The sequence below is a fragment of the Gossypium raimondii genome, chromosome 13 (genome assembly GCF_025698545.1).
Source record: "Gossypium raimondii isolate GPD5lz chromosome 13, ASM2569854v1, whole genome shotgun sequence".
NCBI classification, from domain to species: domain Eukaryota; kingdom Viridiplantae; phylum Streptophyta; class Magnoliopsida; order Malvales; family Malvaceae; genus Gossypium; species Gossypium raimondii.
In genome coordinates, this window is record NC_068577.1 from 55,250,932 (window position 1) to 55,275,203 (window position 24,272).

The 24,272-nt window shown below is 31.9% G+C and overlaps 3 protein-coding genes across 3 annotated transcripts; 2 read left to right on the forward strand and 1 right to left on the reverse strand.

Annotated features, from left to right (window-relative positions):
- The first annotated feature begins 8,864 nt into the window (after nt 1–8,864).
- LOC105783798 (profilin-1) lies at nt 8,865–10,434 on the forward strand. Its single transcript, XM_012609447.2, has 3 exons — nt 8,865–9,113; nt 9,491–9,628; nt 10,064–10,434. Exons 1-3 carry the CDS (start codon nt 8,991–8,993, stop codon nt 10,196–10,198), a joined length of 396 nt encoding a protein of 131 aa, XP_012464901.1. The 5' UTR covers nt 8,865–8,990; the 3' UTR covers nt 10,199–10,434.
- Nucleotides 10,435–11,443: 1,009 nt separating this feature from the next.
- LOC105784362 (mitogen-activated protein kinase kinase 6) lies at nt 11,444–14,866 on the forward strand. The gene is made up of 8 exons (XM_012610217.2): nt 11,444–11,609; nt 11,825–11,909; nt 12,291–12,425; nt 12,967–13,191; nt 13,298–13,480; nt 13,625–13,848; nt 14,265–14,310; nt 14,601–14,866. Exons 1-8 carry the CDS (start codon nt 11,536–11,538, stop codon nt 14,691–14,693), a joined length of 1,065 nt encoding a protein of 354 aa, XP_012465671.1. The 5' UTR covers nt 11,444–11,535; the 3' UTR covers nt 14,694–14,866.
- Nucleotides 14,867–15,919: 1,053 nt separating this feature from the next.
- On the reverse strand, nt 15,920–23,296 carry LOC105782327 (dolichyl-diphosphooligosaccharide--protein glycosyltransferase subunit STT3A). The gene is made up of 23 exons (XM_012607002.2): nt 23,083–23,296; nt 22,708–22,770; nt 22,545–22,600; nt 22,359–22,430; nt 22,121–22,226; nt 21,979–22,029; nt 21,620–21,715; nt 21,365–21,424; nt 21,168–21,281; nt 20,672–20,758; nt 20,155–20,258; nt 19,853–19,948; nt 19,336–19,456; nt 19,160–19,240; nt 18,928–19,059; nt 18,580–18,831; nt 17,851–17,994; nt 17,321–17,507; nt 17,147–17,244; nt 16,930–17,009; nt 16,740–16,827; nt 16,382–16,471; nt 15,920–16,246 (listed from the first exon to the last, which is right to left on the reverse strand). Exons 1-23 carry the CDS (start codon nt 23,221–23,223, stop codon nt 16,184–16,186), a joined length of 2,382 nt encoding a protein of 793 aa, XP_012462456.1. The 5' UTR covers nt 23,224–23,296; the 3' UTR covers nt 15,920–16,183.
- Nucleotides 23,297–24,272: the final 976 nt, after the last annotated feature.

Here is a 24,272-nt window from a genome sequence, read left to right on the forward strand (position 1 = left end):
ATTAAATCAAAAGTTTATTATTTTTAGGGTTAAATTATAATTTTATCATGCCTTTATTTAAAATTTTGTTAACTTTGAAGGAGCTAAAATTAAAAATTTCCGGGATTAAAACCACTGACTGTCTCTCTTTGCCTTTTTGGCTTCGCCCTTGAGCATGGCTATTAAGAATGGCACCAACGAGGGCAAACAACCGTTGGTAGGGGCTTGACCCTCAAAATTCTAAAATTTCAATTTAACATGTTTAAAAATTTTTAAATTATAAGTTAATAATAATAAAAATTAATAAAATTTTATTTTAATCAGTGTAAAAATTCTAAAACAATAATAAAATTTATCTTTGTTCCCTTAAAAGTTACCTCATATATATCTGGTAATCTATTTTTTTTAAACATTAATCTCATTATAAGTTCTTATCATATCTGCTCTTTTTGATAAAAAGCCTAGAACTACCCATAGCCCCTCCCCAACCCTAAAATAGGAGGATAATGTGCTTCAACGCGCTCGAATCCACATCCTTCTGCACTGACAAAAATATATCAAGTTAAGATTCAACCGGTTTGGGTAATCTAACTTCTAAATTGAACATGTAAATAAATGATAATAGAGGCTAAATAAAGGGTCATTATATATTAGAATGGAGCATTGTTTTTTTTTTTTTTGGTGATAAAAACAAAGAAAAACTAATTCAATTTACTAAGATCACAAAAGACGCTAGCTCTATCATATTGTAAAACTGTTAAAAGTTTCGTAGGAGTTTCAGCAAATACTCGCACATCGACCTCCTTGTCAAATACCATCTTAGCTAAACAGTTTACAGTTAAATTTCTCTCTCTCTCGGGATATGTCTTATATGCCACCGTTTTATATGTTGTAACACCTGAATGATCCTCCTAATAAAAGTGAAATTCGAAACAGTTGAAACCCCTTCTTAAATTGCTTTAATCACCCTTAGACTATTTGGATTAACACTTTATCACACACTCGTCTCTGCAAAAGAATTACCCGAATGGAACATTATTAGGTAGCAACAAATGCAAATGATATGTTTTCCATTGCACTACATTGATTTTAATTAATTACGAACGAAATCAAAACTTAAATTCATCTAACTTTATTTATTTTTTAAATGATGTGTTATAAATATAAATTTCTTTTAGATTAGATAAATAAATTAAATGACGCCTGCCAAATTCAAAGCCAAGCCATTATGAAATTGATGATGCCTTTTATAGACCTAACGAAATAATGAACCATGTTTTAGGCATAAAAAAAACATTAGGAAAACGTAAAAAATCAGGGTCGCTACACATCCTTTGTGAGGTATTTTTTAAGATTCAAATGTGATGATAAATAATGAATGCTTTCGCTACTGTTCGGTTTTTGAGGCTGAACTTTGGGGTGATATGGATAATCTGATTCTTCTTAAAAAAACGAGAGTTTAATAAGGTCTTGATTCATATTGACAGTAATTAATGCTTGTCAGGGATAGACAATTGACGGATTCATCTTCAGTCTTGATGAGAAAAATTAATCAGATATTAAAAACTATGAATCAATGGAGCATCAAATACGTTCCAAGGGAGAGGAATAGTGGCTGATTGCATAGTAAAGATAGCTTTTGATAGGACAATTCTAATTTCTGATATTTTTACATTACTTTACCACTTTTAAGTAGTAAATCATGTGTGTGTTTTTCATTACATTTTCAACCAATCTTGATGGCAATTGAATAGGTAAAACCTACCAATTTCTGGTCATTATTTTAATGATGGGTACACCCGACAGGTGGACTGGAAATGGGGCCTCCTTTTCTTTTTCACTTTCTATTGTCCTCGACCACCATAGATCAGTTCACAACCATCTGTTCATTAGGTTTCAGCCACTACAAAACAGCACACACACCATTCATATGTTGGTGGGTTAAAAACGTGCAATGTTTCTTTCCTCTGTCTGGTGGGCGTGGGATTGATTGTTGTTTGTTCCAATAATCATTAAAAAGAAAAACAAAAATGGAGAATTTCATGTGAATCAATGAATAAAGCAATAATGCAAATGCAAACTTTCATTTCCCTATTGGGTTTTTAGTGAAGGATTTAATGAGGATTGTTTAAAAATTTTGGTAATTCTAATTAAAACTTTAAAAAATTTTAAAAGTTAATGATAATTTACATAAAATTTGAAGGGATCTAATTAAAATTTTTTAAAGGTTTAATGAGAAATTCTAAATTTTATGGGAGGCCTAATTAATATTTATGAAAATTTTTAAGTGTCTAAAAGGAATTTTCAAAAATTTGGGGAGGGGGCATCTATTAGCTTCTAGCAACAGATTTTGGCGTTAAGATTTGGGGGTCTAATTAAGATTTTCAAAAATTTTAAAGGCTTAATGAGAATTGAAAAAAAAAATTAAAGGGATTTGATTAAAATTTTTGAAAGGTTTAATGAGAAATTCCAAATTTTTGAGGGTTTAAATATTTTTTTTAATTTAAGGGTCTAAAAAGAAATTTTTTTGGGTAAGCCCCCTGGCCTCTCTGCTAGCTTCCATGCCCTTTTCTTTGTGGACTTAGGTTAATTGATTCGTATAGAATATTTTAGGGTTAATATACTATTTGATATTTAAATTTAATTTTAATGTTTAATTTGATATTTGAGGTTTTTTTTGTTTCGATTTAGTACTTGAATTTGACTTTCAACGTTTAATTTCTTGACATTTGAACCTTTTTTTTTTGCCTCATTAAATACCTATGTTTGTTTTTCTAGATCACGTATTAAACATTCATTTGGCCACATGACACGATTTGATCTGAAGTATCAAATAGAATATTAAAACTAAATTTAAGTACCAAATTGAAATAAAAAAAATAGTACTTTTCCCCCTTTCCCTTATTTTCTGGAATTGATGAGGGTAATTTTAATCAATAAACATTGGATTTGTCTCCTTGGGGTTGTTCATTTCATCATTATCAAACCCGTGACAACTACACGTCGAAAGGTTTCCCTTGTCTCATTGCACTCAACCTGTTTGAAATAAAGCCCGTGTGAAGTAAATTCAACAACACCTTGTTTAAAAATTAAAACCAGATTTCATTTGCGACCATCAACAACTTTGTTTTTTACTGTATGTCCAAGAATCTGCCTCCACTTTGTTTTTTTCTTTCTTAACAACATTTATTGGTTTGTTTACAATAAACTTTTGTTAAGATATTATTTAGTATATGTGGAAGGATAGCACAATAATTGAATGAAAGCAGAGGGGATTCTTAGGGGTAGAGGTGCTCATGGGCCGGGCGGCCCGGCCCGACAACCCGCCCGAAATATGGGAGGGTTTGGGTAAAAATATAGGCCCGAAATATGGGCTTGGACAAAAAAACAAGGCTCGTTTAGAAAACGGGCCGGGCCTCGGGCACCACTTTTTTGGCCTGGGCCCAGCTCGGCCCGGCCCGATGTAATAAATATATTTATTTTTTAATTTTAAATTATTTTTTTTATTATTTTTAATTTTAAAATATTTTTAAAATATTTTTAAATTTTTTTAATTTTAAAATATTTTTAAAATACTTTTTTTAATTTTTAAAATAAATTTTTGGTATTTATTAAAAAATGAGCTGGGCCGGGCCCGGGCTTATGATTTTGTTCTTGGGCCGGGCCCGGGCAAAATTTCAGGCCTGTATTTCGGGCCGGGCCAAAAAATTTTATGTGCCCGGCCCATGAGCACCTCTACTTAGGGGGATGGATTCCCGGCCTCCTAAAATGAAAAATTACCATTTAAGTTTTATAATATTTTAAAAAAAATTAAATTAGTAAAGGTAAAATTACACTTTGCCCTCTAAAATTATAAAAATTCAATTTAATACTTTAAAAATTATAAAGATATAGACTATAAAAATTAAAATTTCATTCGCCCCTAAAAATTATTCAGCTTCACCCCTAAATGAAAGTGTAATTATTTTTTTATAATTGTAAAGAATTGTAATTTTTAGATACATTTCGTTGACATAGTACAATTACATTGTAATTCCCTATGTCATGTTTGGAAGTACAAATTGTAATTATACAGTTATATAATTTATATTTTTAAAAATATTAGTATGATAAAAATAATTTCTAAATAACAAAAATTAAAATCAAATCATCATATGTATTATGTTAGTCTAAAAAGTAGTTGGTAATACGATTACTAATAAAAATAGCAGGAAAAATAAATATCATGTACAATTTTATCTAATTGCTTTAGTGCATATTTTGTTGGGTTATTCCCTCTTTAATATTCATTATATACTCCTTATCATCTGTTGGTCTGTGACAGGTTTTTTTGATACAAAGCGTATATAACTACTCATAACCCTTTCCTAACTTTTAAATAAGAGAATAAATGTGCTTCAATACGTTTGAACCCACATCCTACTACACTAACAACAATGCCAATAGCAACTGACTCTGTCATGTAAAGATACAATAGTTAGATCTCACTAATTAATACTAATATTAATATATTATATTTTTTAAGTGTTAATATTTGATACATAAACAATGTACTTTTTTTATTTTATAAGCAGTCTTAAAAAATTGTCACATATCTATTTTTTTATATTTTACTATGCCGTATAGGACACTTGTCAACCATCTGACCCTGCTTGTGGAGTCTAAAAACGTTACTGACATAGTACCAAATATTTTCCTTTTTTTAATTTTTTAAATGTTGTTGTAAGTATATAACAATTATCATTTACAGACAACTGGTGCTATTATAGAAAAATGTGATTATTATATGTATGTGAACTCCACCCTTGACAACTCCGGCCAAAGTACCATGATCAAATAGCTTCGCCCATTTGGTTCCACCAACCTTACTTCTTCCACCATGAGGATTATTCTTCGAGAATCTAAAGAACGTGCAAGCCAATCACCTTGACATTAAGGCCACTCTAATAAAATAGTCATCACTTATCACACACATATTTTGCAATCAAGATAATATCAGGTTATTCACCTAACAATGGATTATGAAAATGGCCAACAAACCTATTAAGAGACTACACGTGGCAAAAGGGATCAAGCCCATATAAGTACCTCTCTAAACCTCGAAAATTGGACATGTTCAACAACACTCTATCCCAAACTTTATCCATACGTATCTTCTTCCTTGAATTCCACTTCTTTCTTCACCTCCTTCTACCACTTAAACGATACGACTCTTGGCCTAAACAGAATCAACTGTCTTCAACCTCCACCACATCTTCCTCCACATTGACTTTTGGTATGCCTGAAAAAACCTTTATTGCTCTCTCATCTGTCATGCAATTTTTAATATTGGGCACTCCAAAAAGAGATGTTTACTGTTTGCATGATGTATAAAAATGGAGATGGCCTGTTGGGTCATCTTTATAATGTAGAATTTAACCACATAGTGGATTGCAAATCATTGTAATAATAGTATCTACACCAACTTGAAAATTGTGCCATTTAATCCATTATAATCTCATGGTGACAAATATTATATATTATATGATGGAATTATTGTAATGGCTGCGCATTGATTTTTATAATCTCATGATGTAAATGTTATATACATATATATATATATTATAATATGATGGAACTATTGTAATGGCTGCTCTTTGGTTTGGTTGGTTAAGATAGTGTAGGGTAATTGTTGGATTGGTAGCAACAAAATTAATATCCAACCAAATTATACGTTACTGATTTTAGAATGGTTGTTGGTTCGATTGAGTCTTAACTCAATTGGCATGTGTATTGTTATTAATATAGGAGGACATAGGTTTGAGTATGCTGAAGCGCATTATTCTCTTATTTATGGATGAGTAGTTCTAGACATTATGTCAAAAAAATTTATTGTTGATTATTTGGTTTTAATCGTATCGATTTATTGAAATTTAATAGATAAAGTATATTTAATAAGGTGTTCAAATTATTAGTAGATTTATGCTTTAAATATGCATTTTGGTTAGTAGATTTATATTTATATAGCTAGCTCTAAGTAGTGATTTGATGATTGATATTGTGGATCGATATCCATCAATAAGTAGAATAACATACCTTAGGTCTAAGTAGATATGACGGTTAGTGTCCTCCCCATAGCCCTCCCCAACCTTGAAATAGGAGGATAATGTTGCTCCAGTGCACTCGAACCCACGTCCTCCTGCACTGGTAATAATGTCAAGCTAAGACTCAATTCACACATAAATATATTTGAAATGTTAAATTCTATTCAATTAAACAAAAACCAACCAAATTAACTTGAATTTTTTTTTATGATTAAATCATTCTTCACAAATTCAATTCCATTAATAATTAAATTTTTTATTAATTTTGACAAATTCAATTAATAAAAATCTGATTTGGTTATCAACTAGAGGTGATCATGGGTTGGGCTACCCGACCCGGCCCGACGGCCCGTCCAAAAATGGGAGGGTTCGGGTAAAAATGTAGGCCCGAAATATGGGTTTGGGCAAAAAAATAAGGCCCATTTAGAAAATGGGTCGGGCCTCGGGTAAAACTTTTTTGGGCCAGACCTGGCCTGACTCGGCCTGAATTATATATTAGATGTATATTTTTTATTTTTAATCAAATATATATTATATATATTAAAAATGGGCCGGGCCGGGCTTGGACTTAGCAATTTTCTTTCAAACCGGGCTTGGACAAATTTTTAGGCTCATATTTTGAATTGGGCTCGGGCCTATAAAACGAGCCTAAAATTTTATTTGGGCCTGACCCGGCCCATGATCACCTCTATTATCAACCCGATAGATTGATTGAACATGCTCTAAACAGGGAAAAAAAGACTGGCATCAATCAATAGCCCAATATAGTTTTGGGCCATGATTGGAAAGAAGCCCAAACTAGGAGTGAAACGGGCCGCTCCTCATACCCATTAAATATGAGATGCCTAGCTTATCTAGAGTTTGATTTTAGATAAAATTGAGTTATTTAAGTTTTTTTTCACTGTTTAAGGTTTTTTTTTTGTTTGATACAAAGTAAGTGTTAAATAATGCTAAAATCAGCTTTTAACATTTATATGTTTTGTCAATTGGATTTTTATTTTTAATTAAATTTAGTTATATTAACCTTTGAAAAATAGTTAAATTGTTTCTTTTTAACAGAAATGTTGATTAGAACATTGATTTTCAATGAAATTGGTATGATAACCTGTATGGCATTCTATGTTGACATGCTATATCAAGAAACAATTTTAAAATATTTAAAAATATTTAAAAACAAAACAAAAAAACTTATAAAAATTCAAAAATTAGCATGAAGTACATGTAGATTGTTATGTGGGTTGCCATGTTTAAAATTACAACCCGTTTCTTTTTGAAACGTTAATTTTCAAATTCAAATTTTTTTAAAGATTGGGGTCAAATTTAGCTTAAAAAATAATAAGGGCCAAATTTAAAAATATGTAAACATTAAGGACTTAGTTTATTGTTATAATTTAAAAATAAAAGAAACTAACACGTATTGGGTACGATGATAATGAACATTGCATTCCTAAAAGAGTCGTGAATTTAAATATTTGAAATAATATTGTTGAAAGGAATAACCACAAACTTGAATATAAACCATAAAATAAATTTGTACTATACTAATTTTAAAAAAAAATTAATTACACAATTAAAATATTCATATTCAACTTATATTTTTATTCAAATTAAATGATTGAATCAAATTTATTTATTTATTTATTTTATAACATAGCCCGAATAAATTAGTACATATGAAAGTCCAACTCCTAGCTGTCCACATGAAATGGGGGAATGGGGGCCTAATGAAAGTGAAGGCATGAATAATTTTTTTTTTCTTTTTCTATTATCTTTGATATTGTTTGGTTTAATCCATTATAATATTGTGATTAGGGTGCTTATGGGTCGGGTCTAGTTGGACTAAGTATGATATTAACATACTATATGTTAGTTTAAGCTCATCCCGATTTCAAATCTGGGTTTAATACTTTGTCCAAATCTGCTCATATTTACAGATGATTAATTCAATCCCATTTTAGGTCTGTCCATATTGTTTTTAATTTTTTATAAAATATTTATATTATATTATTTTAATATTTAATAATTTTAAACATTTTTATTTATTAATTTTTTTTACATAGTCGTCTTAACATTATTTTAATGTTTACATTAGAGTAATATTATATATTTAGTATAAGTTAATGTGTTTTAAGTTACATAATATATAAATATAACATAATATAAAGTATCATAAACTTAACACGGGTCAGACTCGGACTTGAATTTAAGGCCTTAGCCTGACCCATATTTTAAACAGGTCTAATTTTTTTTCTAAGCCCATTATTTGGGCATAATATTTTTCTCTAAACCTTTCTAAATTTCGGACAGACTTTCAGACATGAATGGATAACCTAACCCATGAATAGGTCTAACTGTGATTTTGTTTCGAAATACTATTTATTTGTACAATATTTAATTATTCGATTAAATACAATTTAATTGAATATTAATTCAATTAAAAAATATTAAAACTCTATTCTTTTAAAAAGGTGATATATATTATTATAAAATATTTTTATTTTTATATAAAATCTGTAAAATTATTTAAATAAAAATAACCACAGATAACCACTTTACCTAGATAAAAATATTTTTATAATAATGTAATTTATTTTTAAAATAATTTTTAATATTCTATAACTGACTTGGTATTGGAATGACACCTGAAATTAATTCAATAATCGATTTATAAATAAAAATAAAAATAAAAATAAAAAGTTCGATGAGTTTTTGAGTTAAATATTTGAAAATTAAATAATAAAAAAGGAAAAAAAAAGGGAAAAAAAAGGCCGACAGATCTCATTATTTTAGCGCTATATGCCTATATCTCCGTGTCTGTCACTCAGCTCAGCTTCGCCCCTTTACAGCCAAATACCTTTCTCGAGCGTTTCTTTTTTAACTCTCCAGTTCTCAACGAATCCATAGAATTTCACCAAGAAGAAGAAGAAGATGTCGTGGCAAACATATGTAGATGAGCACTTGATGTGCGAAATCGATGGCAACCATCTCTCCTCCGCCGCCATCGTCGGCCACGATGGCAGCATTTGGGCCCAGAGCTCCAATTTCCCTCAGGTTTTCTTCATTACCCTTTGGGTTTTTCATTAATCCCTTTTCCCATTTTGGGTTTTAGTTGATGCTTTGAATGAGGTGATCTGTTTGCTATAAATTGAATTCACTGCTCATTATTCGTTCGCTGATCTTATTTTCTCCGAAAAGCATTGACCCTAATGGATTTGGTATGCTAAGTAGGGATCTTTTTGCTGTGATTTGTTAGTTCATATTGCATGTCGGTTGAGTATCTGTATTGATTTCTGGGGTTTGTTTATTTTTTCTTAGTTTTAGATGCTAAATGATCTCTGCAAATGACCTTACTTTTAGCAATGGTGATAAATGTTATGAGAATAATCAATCTGTGCTTATTGCTTCTAGTTTTTATGTTAATTTTTCAGTTCAAACAAGAAGAGATTAATGCCATCATGAATGACTTTGCTGAACCTGGGTCACTTGCTCCAACTGGATTGTACCTTGGTGGCACAAAATATATGGTGATCCAAGGCGAACCCGGATATGTTATTCGAGGGAAAAAGGTAATGTTCTTCATCCGTTCTTAGTTTCAATTTGTTTTATAACACTGAAAAATCTCATCTGCACATGCATTCTCTTACATTATTTGACTGGGAATAGGCTTGTCATTCCAGAATTTTGCTCCAACTGCAATTTCGAATACAACCTTTTGATACAATAAAAATAAAGACAAATCCGTTTTATTACGACTCAAAATTTGTACATCGATGCTCTGCTATTGTTGCTTTTTGTATGCACTTGCCTTTTCTTCCCTCCATGCAGCTGTTACCTTTTGCCTCCATTCACCAATATCTGTAGGGAGTGTATTTCTCTGGACGGAGACACCGCGATGAAAGAAAGGAGGCCATTACCGCACGACTTTGCAGTCACTTTCTCATTGATTTAATTTTAGTGTCATGGTTGTATTCTGAACTTTATTTTTTTCATTTTAATTTCAGGGATCTGGAGGTATTACTATTAAAAAGACCAATATGGCTTTGCTCATCGGAATCTACGATGAGCCAATGGCTCCCAGCCAATGCAACATGGTTGTGGAAAGGCTTGGTGATTATCTCATTGATCAGGGTTTTTGATCTTGCTGTTGTGGCCTTATTTGTTTCAATTCTTCTCTATTTCTATACAAAACTTGTATCCACCAACTCTCGTATTGATGGTTGGGTGCAGTTGAATAATAGTATTACCAGTTACTAGTGTGAAACTCATAGGGAACTCAACGAAAAGCTCAGTGTTTGTAATGGCGATGTTATTGATCTCTTAGTTTGTATTTGTGCTTTGTTTGATGTATGGTATCATGAAGATTGTTTAGGTACATTTGCCTACATTTACAATTTTGGATTTTTCTACTTATGTTGGTCTTTGATTTGGGTGGTTAAGTGAAGTGTTCTTGGTGGTTTTATGTTTAGGGTTTTGAAAGTCAACACCTCTTTGCCGCTCAGTTCGCGTAATCGGAATTGATTATAGTTAGCTTCTGCGTAAAGAAATGGAGTTACTAGGATCTTTGTCGAGTTTGATTTTTTTTTCTCTCTTCTTTTTGGTGGCAATACAGCAACTATTGAATGCTGAAGATGCATGAGAAACTAGATTATCTTGCTCAAGACATGGCTAGATTATGTAGTCTAGGTCGTTATGCAAATTCAATTTGGAATAGGGATGGTCATCTAGGGGAGCGGTGACGGATGTCGTCAAATCCACCATCGTTCTACAACTGGCTTGATCTCTCTACTACTTGTTTCGCTCTATCATGGCGGTGTAATATTAAAAATCACTACCACTATCATGGATGCATTCATCTCCACTTCACTTAGATCGCTTTTGTTAGTTTTTTTTTATAATATTTTTAATTTTTTAATGGCAAATAAATATTTAAATATAATTTTTTAAAATATTTAAATAGGAAGCATACTGAGTGTTTTTATGTACTTACCCTTTTAATAATTATATTTATACAAAAATAAAATGATAATTTCGCTTTTAATAATTATATTTATACAAGAATAAAATAAAATAATAATTTTTAGAGTGGAGCGCGGTAAAATATTAACGATGGGAATAATTAAATTTAATTTTTTAAATAAGTACTTTTTAGTGAATATTAATTGAAGCAAGGCTAAACTGATCGGAATGGAAAAAACATGTCTTTTAAACTATATTGACGGAATGTAAGCTTTAATTTCAAATTTTATTGTCTAAGGATTGATTCGATAGAAATGATAAAGTACAAGGACTAAATACTTATTTACCCTAAACAAGTTGAATTAGTTTTACGCGGTCTTTCCCGTTTGAATTTATAACGAATCCATCATCTTCACTTTCTCAATAAACATTTTAAAAACAAAAACACTTTATTTTTATCTTTCTATAAGAACCCTAACGGAACAGTTATAAAAATCTTTCACAAAAAAAAAAAAAAATGAAGAGCAAGAAGCCATTGAAGCAACTGAAGCTCGCTGTTCCAGCTCAAGAAACCCCTATCTCTTCTTTCTTGTAAGTTTCTTTTTCTTTTTTCTTAAAACATGTTTCTTGATGGCTTCGATTTTGGATCAATACTTTCGCTTTTTTAGTTTACTTGAAATCGCTTCTTGAAATTCGAAGTCTATGGCTTGATTAGTTTCATGGTTTCCGTTACGTTTTCTTTTGTTTCGCTGCCGTGAAAATATTTTGAATATTGAATTTTTTTTTTATACTGTAATGTCTTACAGGACGGCGAGTGGGACATTTCATGATGGCGATTTGCTTCTAAATCAGAAAGGATTGCGTCTTATTTCCGAGGAAAAGGAATCTCGAGTAAGTTTTTGTGACTAATCTAAGGGGATTTTTAAGTACTTTGTGTTTTGGAGGTCACTTCTGATATACCCATATAGAGAACTGGAATTTGATTCCTGTTTATTGTATTAGTACTGTGTAGTAAGTGCACCTTTGTTTATCATTTCTATAGTTTATTATTTCATCTTTTTTTGCGTTTCGCTTGAAAATTAAGGACAATATTGATGCTAAAATATTGGAATTAAGTTGAATTTATTGTGAAGTTCATTGGGTAGCTAGTTATTCTGCAGCAATGCTTGTTCAAGTTCCCATAGAGTTCTTTATCCTTTTACTTTTTGGTATCAATTTTCTTGGGATTCAAGATATTCTTTTCTCTTTTTATTTTTGGGTTACTTTGAGCAGCCTTCTGACGCCAAGGAGCTTGATTTTGAATTCTCATTGGAAGACCTAGAGACAATCAAAGTTATTGGGAAGGGCAGTGGTGGTGTAGTACAACTTGTTCGCCACAAATGGGTTGGAAGATTGTTTGCCTTGAAGGTAAATTGTTCAAGACTGTCAAACCTTGTTCAATTACTTGTTAGTTTTTGAACTTGCTATGAACAGACTCTGCTTATTTTCTTATTTGCCTTTAACTTTTATTTCTTATTAACATGTTAAGGTTACTACCTTAGTATTATCCTCGGATTCCTCCTTTGAATTAATGTAGGATGTGAGAATTTATTGATAAATATAATATTGGGGATTAAGATTATTTGGGGTGAGAGGATGGTGACCAAAGAAGGCATGCTAATACTTTTCATATTTTTGCTTCTCTTTTCTTGTATGATATTTGGTTCGACCGCTTCATAATTGTTTGATTTCTAGCACTGCAGCACACAATCCTTGTGCACAGGGTTCACCTTTTTTTTTTCCTGTTTTTTGCTAAATACTAACATCTTCACTCTTTTTTTGCAGCTATATCTGCTTGAATATTGTCTTAAATATAACGTGGTAGTAAAAAATGTTGAAATGATTTGAACATGGTGGTTATAAATGAAGAAAAACTGATTCAGAGAAACTTTTGGGCTATTAATTGCAGGTCATCCAAATGAACATACAAGAAGAAATTCGCAAGCAAATTGTGCAGGAGCTAAAAATAAACCAAGCATCACAATGTTCGCATGTTGTAGTTTGCTACCATTCTTTCTATCACAATGGGGCCATATCTCTGGTGCTAGAATACATGGACCGTGGATCTCTGGCTGATGTGATCAGACAAGTTAACACAATTCTTGAACCATATCTTGCAGTTGTGTGTAAGCAGGTATTCTTCCTTTTTGACTTGAAATTTTATGAATGACCTAAACAAAGTCATTTCAAAAGCTAAACAAGTGAGTTCTTCTTTCTACTCATATCTCTTTATGTTTCAGGTTCTACAGGGACTTGTGTATTTGCACCATGAAAGGCACGTAATACATAGGGACATAAAACCATCCAATCTACTGGTAAACCATAAAGGGGAAGTGAAGATCACTGATTTTGGTGTCAGTGCAATGCTAGCTAGCTCTATGGGCCAGAGAGATACATTTGTTGGGACTTACAACTACATGTCGGTATGTGGAGCTTCCACACTGTTGAAATTGTCATTCATCATGGCATTTTGTTCTGCTGGTTGTAATTATCGTGTTCGATGTGTCTATTTTTCACTAAGAGTTGATGTAAAATCTTAATCTCAACCATCTTGTTTATGATTGTAGCCGGAGAGGATTAGTGGGAGCACTTATGACTATAGCAGTGATATTTGGAGTTTGGGAATGGTAGTGCTTGAATGTGCTATTGGACGTTTCCCATATATGCAATCTGAAGATCAACAAAGCTGGCCTAGCTTTTATGAGCTTTTGGAGGCAATAGTGGAAAAGCCTCCACCAACTGCTCCATCAGATCAATTCTCTCCAGAGTTCTGTTCATTTGTATCAGCCTGGTAAACACTTGCATGTTTAGTTTGCATTTTTATCATATCATGTACTTATCTGCCAAACTTGGTCTGTAAAATGCTTGTTTCCCAGAAGTCTTTTGCTATAGTCCACGCTTCTAGTGTAAGCTAGCAGCCCTCTTGAATATGCTATCCACATTTGATGCACGTAGCAATAGAATTGGTGTTCAAGTTCATTGAATCCAATATTTTAATATACTAACATCACTAGAATCCAATATTTTATCCTCGGAGGGACATATTATGTTGTCTAAAAGTGGTGGATATTGTAATATACTACAATCTTTTCCTTGATACATTTAGATACTGGTTTCCCTCTTTTATCATTGCCATTTTCCATTTGCTTTTGTTGTGATAGATATAATCAATTTTCTAATTTTGCTTGTTTCCTTCCCATTTTTTAGCATAAAGAAGAACCCTAAAGAAAGAGCATCATCTTTGGACCTCTTGGTAAGTTTCATAGACTTAAGCCCATTCGTGTATTCAAATTTCAATACATTAGTAACTCTTATTATATAGATTTTGAAAGATTCGTGTATTTATATCAAATTTTTTAGTTTTTTTTTGTGACTTAATTACACAACACGAAAAAGAAGAAGCTAAAAACAAGATATGAATATGGCAAATCCCGAAAATAAAAATGCATTATTAATTTGTCAAAGCTTATATAATTATAAAATAACTAAAACACAGTTGGGACACAAAAATTTGATTTGCTACAACTTTTTTTGTTAATGCAGAGTCACCCTTTCATCAGAAAGTTCGAAGACAAAGACATAGACCTTGGGATTTTGGTAGGTAGCTTGGAACCTCCTGTGAATTACCCAAGATAATTTGCTTTGTTATAATATGCTTTTGGAATGTAAAATTTGTTTCTCACCTATTACTTTTTCCTTTTTATCTTGTTTAAACTCTCACTTTGTAGTAGTTATGTTACTTGAATTCAAATGTGAGTGTCGGATATAAATATGTATCCATACAAATATAACAATTTTTCTTCAATTTATCATGTATTCTAAGAATTTTATTATAGCATACATGGATATGTCCAAATATATCAGATACAAATAATTAAAACAAAATGAAAAGTCAATGTAATAGAGTTACCATTTTACGCTCTTATATTATCAAGGTTTCGCACAAAGGCTAGTTACAATTTAAATTACTATTAGATATTTTATCACATGGGTATATATGTGGAAATCACAAATTCAAAGCATAAATGAAAAGATTAGATTAAATTGTTTATCATGTTGTTGTTATTAATTTTAAGTCGATGTCGAGTTAATTTGTGATATTAACTTAATTAAATATAAGGTAATAAAATGTGCATAATAAAACTAAAATGTATTAAAAAATTTAATTTAATTTTAAATTAAAGATTTTATTAATGCAAATGATATGAACTCAAATTATATTCAATATTATGTGGTTCAATTGCATCATATTTTGAAATTGATTTTTTAAGAATGACATCTAAAAAAAAAGATTCAATCCTTTTATAGAAGTGATTAAAAAGTTATTATTATGTAAATGGTAGTTGAATCTTTTAATTCCACAAACAATATTAAATTTAATTTTTAAATATTCTCTAAAGACACATAATAATATTACTTATTTTAATTACGAAAGAACATTTCCATAACTTCTTAATTGAGTTAGTGACCCAAATAATATTGTACCAACCAAAAACTTAAATAATAATATTACATGTGATTTCGATTGTATCATATTTTGGAATTAATTTTTTTCAAGAATGACATCTTTTTCAAATCATTTTATAGAAGTGATTAAAAAAGTCTACTGTAAATTTTTAACTTCACAAACAAGATTTACTTTAAATTTTAAATATTTTCTAAAAAACATGGTAATATCTCATTTATGCTTATGGAATTTTTAAGCAAAGTTTTTAACGCTACCTGCAATGCACGAAATAATTTTCCTTAAAAATCTCTGCTTTAAGCCAGAGTTAACACATAAATATGATATGCGCATTATATCTGAGCTTGACCTAAATCCGATTTTAACCCTAAACCAGATGCGTTACAGATTACAAAGATCAAGCGAAACCTGCAAAATCGTTTTGATTTATATATTGTATTTCTCAAAGAAAAACACCTAACATTGCCGGCATAATCAAACTCTATCTCGGGTTTGCTCGATAGGAAAGATGAAAAAGAGTTAGAACAATCATTGGAATAACAAACTTCCCGTCTCCTTTCATTCTCGCTACCGAGCAAAGCCTAAAAGGCTCTTTCAGCAAACAAACGATTGTATTCGAGTTACAGAGAATATTTTACCATTGGTATAAATATTCTGTTTCCTACAGCCATGGATTCTTCTTTTTGGTTCCACTTCTTTTAGAACTGCTTGTTGAACTAGTTTTCTGCAAAGCATAATATAAAAAATAAGGTATAAGTTAACATCGAATGGGATCTTTCGGCACAGGAGAAAAGAATCTACTATGCGTGTGTGTGTGTGTGTTTTCGTGTATGAGGATCATTGAGTCGATTATACGTACCGATTTTGATTTTTTTGCCTTTCCCCGAATCCTGTTCTTAAGAGGCTTCAATTTATATATCCGAACCATCCAATGATGCGTTGTGAATACCTAAATTCAACAAAATAGATGAATAAAAAAAGGCATCTTATCGGGAAAATACTTGAAAAGAGAAATTTTATTCATTCTCATCCATCATGCTATGTTATTTGAACATGGTGAGTGTCGGATATAGTATGCATTCAACACAAATATGCTCAATTTAGGTCGAAAAATCACATTAATCGTGTTGAAATTATTTTTAAAAGAATAGTATTGGGAATATTTCATGTTCTGCAGTTGTTATTTAAATCAAGGGAAGAAATCAGGATCATCTAACCTCCTCAAAATGAGTGAGTTTAAAATATTTCTTTCCGATCTCTGTGCGCCTAACTCTATCGTAGGCTTTCCCATCGGTTTCAACAAACCTGTACAATGTGTAAATTGAGAGATTAAGTTTAGCTGCCATAACGATAGTGATAAAAAACCACATATATATACTCGAAAGTCAAAAGTTAACAACTACGGACCTGTAATATGAGAGTTTATACATTAGACAATTTAGCATGGTTGGAGTGGCCTGGGAGTCAATTCGATATTGTCCGTCTCTCTGTAGACAATAAGTAAAATAACCAAGTCAGGAAGGAAGCTTAAGTAGGAATTTTTCTCGCAAAAAAAGAAGTTTCTTTGTTGTTTAACTTTCAACAAGGGTGCATCTTTTAAGCAATGCCAGCACAGAGAACTTACAAGATAATCTGGTTCCTTGATATGAGGAAAGACACCACCTCCGATTCGAACCATCCACAGGAACTTATTAATATCATCACTGGGGTAACCAATGAGACCTGACAAGGAAGTAAATTGTCAGAAAATTAATATATTAAGACACTGTATTTCATGTGAACAAAAAAGAAACCATACCTCCAAAGACTACAAGAACATATTTGACATCCAAGGAGTGGAAAATTTCCCAAGCTGCCCTTTCAGGAGAAGACATGGCAGTACCGACAGTTGCGATATGAGTATTGTTCCAGGTATTATTGTCGACAATAACAGTGCGATTAGCCATGGCAGTGGTTTGGTAACCATAGTCCCACCATGATGCAACCTGCCATGAAATTCACTTACACTGTCAAACTGGACCCTTTTTTGCCAACTTAAAAGGTTATAATATGTTATATTCAACAGTGAAGTACAATGCTACATGCAAAACGAGCTCAGCCAAGAAATTTTAAGAGGAAAACACCTAAATCGGCAAAATTATCACCAATGAGGAATCAGAGCCCACCCATTACATGCTCAAAATATCAACATTGACCACACAGCTTGAAATATTATTTTTTGATTAATTAGTATTTATTCCACAAAAATGTAACCCTAAAACTTCCTGCACAACAGACTGGTTAAAAAAATGTTCAAAATCCAGAGAAGCTAATATGGGGAGAACTTACTTTATCATTGACATCTGTATTATGGCTCAACCATGCATAAGCCTCTCTAAAATCATCAAAAACATGTAGACCATCATGTGAACGAGTGGTTAAAACTATTGAAGGAGCTGAATAAGCTTCTGCTGCAGCCCAAACAGAATGAACCTGCAAAGAAAAGTGGAACAGTATGTAAGGCTTTTTACGATAAAAACAAGAAGTGACCAAGAAATGAACATGTAAGGAAATTTCATGCAAAACTAAAATAGAAATAATTAATAACAAAGTTTTAATTCCCATTTAGATATATAAATAATATATTTATATCTTTCAAACAGAGCAACTTTTCAGTTTTGCTTTATCAATTAGTAGATTATTATTTCTTACAACTCTTTCATTGGCATTTGGCAACCTATTAATGCCACTGCTAAATCCGGACTCAAAGAATGGAAGAGAATTTAAAACTTTTTGAGATCATCGAAAAGCAGAAACTGTCTTTTTATTAGTTGCAAAACTTATCCCTTCCTTCCAACATGAGCTCTACAACCAGCTCATAGGAACATATATCCACACAGAATTTAAGACCAAAGTTAACTAAATAAATCCTTCTCTACAACCAGAACTATCACTCAACAGTTAAGATCAACATCATCTCATTGCCATAACAGTCTATTTAGTGATGCACAAACTTCTATAACAAAAGCACTGGCAAGCACAAGCAATTAGAGGATATAAGAGGGCAAATCAGAGTACCACATAGAAGGCGCCCAGCACAACCAGTAAGAGAAGTGAAATCACAGATGCCTCCAAAGGTAAAGCAAGAAGCCTCTTCTTCTCAGCTTTGGCTTTGGCTTTGGCTGTGGCTTTGGCAGGAGGATTTTCCGCAAGCTCCCTTTCCTTCTTCTTGCTTTTCTTTGAGGGTCGATTCTTTGATGTGTCATCAGGTTTCTCTGCCTTTACTTCATCAGTCTGTGCTTCACTAGTATCAGAACTAGTTTCCCCTGCCTTAAAGATCAGAGGCAGCAGAAAAGATATTTAGTCCTGTAGCTAAATGACTTCATCAAACGGTTGACCTAGTATGGATAAATAGAACCTGCTTACATCAACTTCAGCATTGCTTGTTACTCCAGGTAGCTGAAACTTTATTGATCCGGTTAAAACATCAAAAGCTTCGGAAAGGGCAATTCCAGATGTGATGCATGCAGCTGGAGCAAGCACAAGCATTAAGCGGACCTGTATGATTAGATCACGAGAGGTTCTACATTATTCGAACAAAGGAACAAAAGCTAGCAGAGTAATGGCATGAAATTGACTGTGTCCATTTTCCTCTTACCATTACTCCAGAGAAATACACAGAGGTTGCAATATAGAGGACAATGAATGAGCTTGCATCCGATAAAGGCAAAAAGCAGGCCTTCCAACAAGGAAAATAAAAATTATTGGTTATAGTAGATGAATTTCTAAATTAGAAGCAAAAAGCTACAATAGTTGTGAAAGGTAGAGACTTACAATGATACCAGCTGGAACCAAGAAGGCCAAAACATTAATGTCCATGAAATAAGATGGCCAAGTAGGTGGTTGATGTTCACTAACACTAGCAATGATTGGTATATATTTGCTTGCATAAGTTCTGTCAAAATGCATTAAGAAAATGGAAAGAACTTAAACAGCTAACCTTTCAACAAACTCCAAACTTGTACCCAAAAAAGAAAAGAAAAACTCTAAACAAATCATACAAGGTATAAAAACAGAAAATACTGTTTGCATGGCAAGTGGCAACACACTTATTACTAAACCAATCAAATAGTTTTCTGGCACCTCGTTTATGTCTTAGGTTTTAAGAATTGCACAGCACAAAAAGCCCCTCAAAACTAGATCCATGCCAAACTAAGATGTCAAGATAATTTGAGCTGCAAGGTGCATAAAACTGCACTATCATTGACCACAATTCCTTCTACTTGGCTTCATTTATAGTTTCATGCAGAAACAGTCACATGTAATATACTGAAATGAATTAGGTACTTACGGGTCAAGCAGACTTAAGCTTCGTCCACTCCATCCCTTTGTTGGGCTGGAAGCTACTAATGCTATAAGTACAGCTATCACAGCACAACACACTGCCCTGAGAACAGAAATCATGTAAGGTCAATTAATCCTGCATCTTGTTCATATGCTTATCAATCAAATCTACAAGTTATATGGTTTATTGTTCACTGTATGCTGAACTGATTAATAAGAAAGTTTAAATCACAAAATACTCATGCCATTGGTATATCAAATCATGTTTCCCTGAAAAAGTTATGGAAACAGAAGAGAAGGAAAGCTTACAGGCCAACAGTCACAACAAGTGTCACAGCAACTTTAAACATTTTGGGGGAAAGAATCCCCTTGATATAGTACACAAAAGCCACTACATGGATAATAATGAAAACCTGCAGAGGGGAAAACAAAATCAGAGCAAGGAGCAAGGAATAGCATCACATGAACCAAGAAATAGAAAATGAGGATGTGAGTTATTTCGGAAATCGGAATAGTGCTTATGCTAACAAGATTTCGAACACTTCTATTTGTCTCTTGTTCTAGAGCCTAAAAGCACATCCGTGAATCGTAATGTCATTGCGCATTTTACACAAAATAGTTGGTCATACAGCAACAGCTCCTCAAGTGGAACAGTTAATAACATGAAATGCTAGCAAGAATGATTGACTCTTGATAGTTACCTATACCTAAAAACGGCACGGCTATAGCAACCTGAGATTGCAAGACAAATGAATTGCAACAAGAAAAACAAGATAATAACAAAAGCAGCCAACAAATCAGGGAAAAGATAAAGGAAAAAGCTTACCAAAAATGATGCAAAATGTTCTGATGTCATCACAGCATTAAACCCCACTACTGGCACCAAAGCCGCTAGCAATGTTCCCAAAACAACCTGCAGCAAACAGTTACAATTAGACTTAAAATCAAGTCCAAGTAGAGATCTGCATAAAGATTTTTGTCCTCTATTCAAGGGTGGGAAAAGATACATTCTTTAAAAATGCCACCATCATTAACTGAGAAAGAAGACTATAACACCTTTATTTGTACAATGAGTTTTCCATCCACAAAGACAAACTCAGGGTTAAAATTAAATGTAATACATAAATGCACATCTAACAAGTTAAAGTATCTATATAATGGATAAATAATTTCAAACATTAGGAGTTTGATGAAATATTATAATTTTAGCCCATAGCCAATCAACCTGATCCCTACAAGAAATGTTTTCAATGGCTTACTGAAAGCCTATTCCTGTTGCTATTGACTAGTATTCCAGCTTCCTTAGTAATTCAGATACTTACGAGAGGAGCATAAGCGATGTACAATCGAGAAGAATAACGACCAGTTACAATGCATAGAAGCACATGCATTGGAATGAGGTTAATAATGAATGTGTATCCTCCCCAAGAGCAGACCTAGAAAACAAAATAATTAACTGAGAAACATAAATAATGAGTGAAAACAAGAACACAGATAAAAGTTAGCACAAGAAGCCTACCATATAAAAGTATGCAAGTGAATTTAAGGTGGCATAAAACAGGGATCCAGTATTTAGGGTCTGCGGATAACCAATAATGAAGAGAATAGTCAGACTTGAAAATAGTTAATGGAAGGAAACTCAAGTGAAAATAAATAGCAGATTATTGTCAAAGGTGAGATACCATTCACCAGTAAATTAACCAGACTATACCTCAAGCATTAGAACTCAAAATTATAGATAAATAAAATGAACTTACATCAATCAAAGTCTAACCTTTAAATAAAGATAGAAAGTGAAGATCAAAGCAAATATTGCTACAGCTTCATTGTCATAGCTACCAGCAACAGACCGGGAGATATATGATGGAACCTGCAAAGAAGAACGTAAATGAATTGAAATAAGATGTCATTCATAAGACACATTTACACCATAAGTTGACATAGAAACATGACATTGCCAAATATTGCCAACAGAGACATGGATACAGACCAATAAAAGCAATGGTAAGATTTACTCATTAATGTGCAGGATGAAACGATGTTCAACCACTGTTGTTCAAAATTGAAGTTTTAAATAGTTATAATAAATTAATGAACTCTGATAATGCCACATATATCTCTTCCTTGATTTACCATGGCTAAAAGAACAGCAGCTGTCAGTCCAGCACCAGCACCCTTAACTTCCTATAGAAAAGGCAATAGAATATCAAAAATATTTAAGGCTAATAACCATATAACAATTCACTACACATGTAAATTTAGGCATAATAAAGACCTTAGTCAAGAGGTATGTCGCCCATGAAGCAAAAGCAGAGAATATAGGTGCAGTAAAAACACAAACAGTTTCCACAGACAGTGGAATATTTAAAGAATTTAACAACCTGATGCAACAAGGAAAGAAAAACAAGTCAAACGCAAAAAAATGGAAATTTTATACAAAAAATATATATTTATATAGCAAAATTTAATAGAAATAGTTTTTCTTTTCGCCTATTAACTTTCAGGAAACATACCACCAAATGGTGCCAGCTGTCAAGGTCAACCCAGGGTAAACAGTTCCGCCAATCACGCGCCCAAGAGGGTACCTTGATTATACCAAAAACAAGCACGCTTGTTCAGAAATGCTGAACAATAACATATTAAAAACCTAAAAGTCTAAAACCATAAACAACATAAATTAACTACTAATTTGCAATTACCAAGTTCGATCGTCAAACCAATTCCAAAATTCATAAATTCCCTTCTTTGTAAGAAACTGAAACCAACAAGATAACCAAATCATCTTGATAAGTAACTTAAGATCCAAAACTTGACAAAAATGACATAAGGGACTAAAGATAGCAATAAATTGAATCAACTGACCTGAGTGACTCTGTAATTAAAGTAAGGATCGAACTCATGAATAACACTCTCGTATTTTATAACCTGAAAACGTAAAAAGGACAGAAGAATTCCAAATTACTAAGCAACTCATACGCAATAAATAGAATCAAATGATAAATTTTCCTTCACATTCCTCTGTCTTATCATCCAAATTGAAGAAGATTCAAATTGAACAAACATTAAATAGAAAATGGACAAAATTTTCAAATATGCGAGTCAATATTCAGCTCAATTTAACTTCGTTTCGTTTTTAACCATTCCTTCGCGGAAAAGGGGCGAAAATTGAATTCTAGAAAATAATATTACAGATCGATCCAGAAGAATAACAAAAGGACGAGGAATAAAAGATCTTACAGAGAAAAGACGGATCGAGAAAGCGAGAACTCCGATAAGGAGGAGGATGAAGAAAGAGAGAACACCGCCGAAAGCATTTCGCAAGGTGTTATTGGTGTATAGAGTCGGGACGGCGGCGGTTGAGGTCTCTGGAGCCGCCATTGACGGCCAATTAACAGTCCAATGCGAAGGGACAGAGAGAGTGTGTAGGGAGGGGGGTGGGTTTGGCCGTTGCAGATGGTATGACTTTGTAGTAGGGAATGAGAGAAATGATGAATTACGAAACTACCCTTACCCTATGAAATGACTTTTCTTTTGGGTTTATTCGAGGTATTAGAATGACGATATTAACCTTATATTTCCAGATGGCGGAATGTAAAATCATTTTTGGTAACTAGGTTACCGTATGAAATGGTTTATAATATATATATGTAAGGATGCTAAACATATGACATTTTTGTTTATTTTGTCTGTCAATTTTAATTATATAAATAGATTAATTTTAATAAAAATAATTAATTTATTATTTAAGATAATATAAAAATTAATTTATTTTTTAATAGAGTAAATAAAATATAGTTTAATTTTCAATATATAAATTTTCATGATACTTTTATTGATGTAAAATTATTTAATACATTATCAATTGTATTATTTTAATTTATTCAATGTTTTTTTGGTTAATTGATTGAAAGATTGCATACTATTTTATTAAATTATGTTTATTATAAATTTTATTTTTAATAAGTTTATTTTCTTTAACATTAATCGAAATATATTGATATAAAAGTTTATGAAACTCTTCCATTGGATCTTAAAACTTTGTATTCCATTTTGTTAAATAACCTTAAATCTTATCTCATTATTTGAATCCATTAATTTCAATTTTTTATTACTACATATTATTTTATTTCTATTAAAAAGTATTTTAGATTATTTTTAAATTTGATTAATGTTATACTTATATTAAATATTATAATAAAATATATTTTATTACTGTATTAATTTAAAATATTATATCTTAATTATTTTAAATATATATGATAACTCACTTAATATATAAAAATTATCACCCTAGAATTTTACTATTTTACATTATCTATTTTTTTATTCTTCATATCATTTAATAGTTCATATTCATGGTTCACTTCAATGTTTGAACATATGTCTCCCAGAAAATATATAATGTGCTTTACCATTACACTAATCAA

Excerpts from the sequence above, each read along its gene's own strand:
- LOC105782327 (XM_012607002.2), bottom strand. The coding sequence starts at position 23,223 with ATGGCGGCTCCAGAGACCTCAACCGCCGCCGTCCCGACTCTATACACC. Across the intron at positions 22,227-22,358 it reads ACAGCTGGCACCATTTGGTG|GTTGTTAAATTCTTTAAATA; the intron begins GTATGTTTCCTG and ends TTGTTGCATCAG. Across the intron at positions 17,010-17,146 it reads TCAAGGAACCAGATTATCTT|AGAGACGGACAATATCGAAT; the intron begins GTAAGTTCTCTG and ends TATTGTCTACAG.
- LOC105784362 (XM_012610217.2), top strand. The coding sequence starts at position 11,536 with ATGAAGAGCAAGAAGCCATTGAAGCAACTGAAGCTCGCTGTTCCAGCT. Across the intron at positions 11,910-12,290 it reads CCGAGGAAAAGGAATCTCGA|CCTTCTGACGCCAAGGAGCT; the intron begins GTAAGTTTTTGT and ends TACTTTGAGCAG. Across the intron at positions 13,192-13,297 it reads TTGCAGTTGTGTGTAAGCAG|GTTCTACAGGGACTTGTGTA; the intron begins GTATTCTTCCTT and ends TTTATGTTTCAG.
- LOC105783798 (XM_012609447.2), top strand. The coding sequence starts at position 8,991 with ATGTCGTGGCAAACATATGTAGATGAGCACTTGATGTGCGAAATCGAT. Across the intron at positions 9,114-9,490 it reads AGAGCTCCAATTTCCCTCAG|TTCAAACAAGAAGAGATTAA; the intron begins GTTTTCTTCATT and ends TTAATTTTTCAG. Across the intron at positions 9,629-10,063 it reads ATGTTATTCGAGGGAAAAAG|GGATCTGGAGGTATTACTAT; the intron begins GTAATGTTCTTC and ends TTTTAATTTCAG.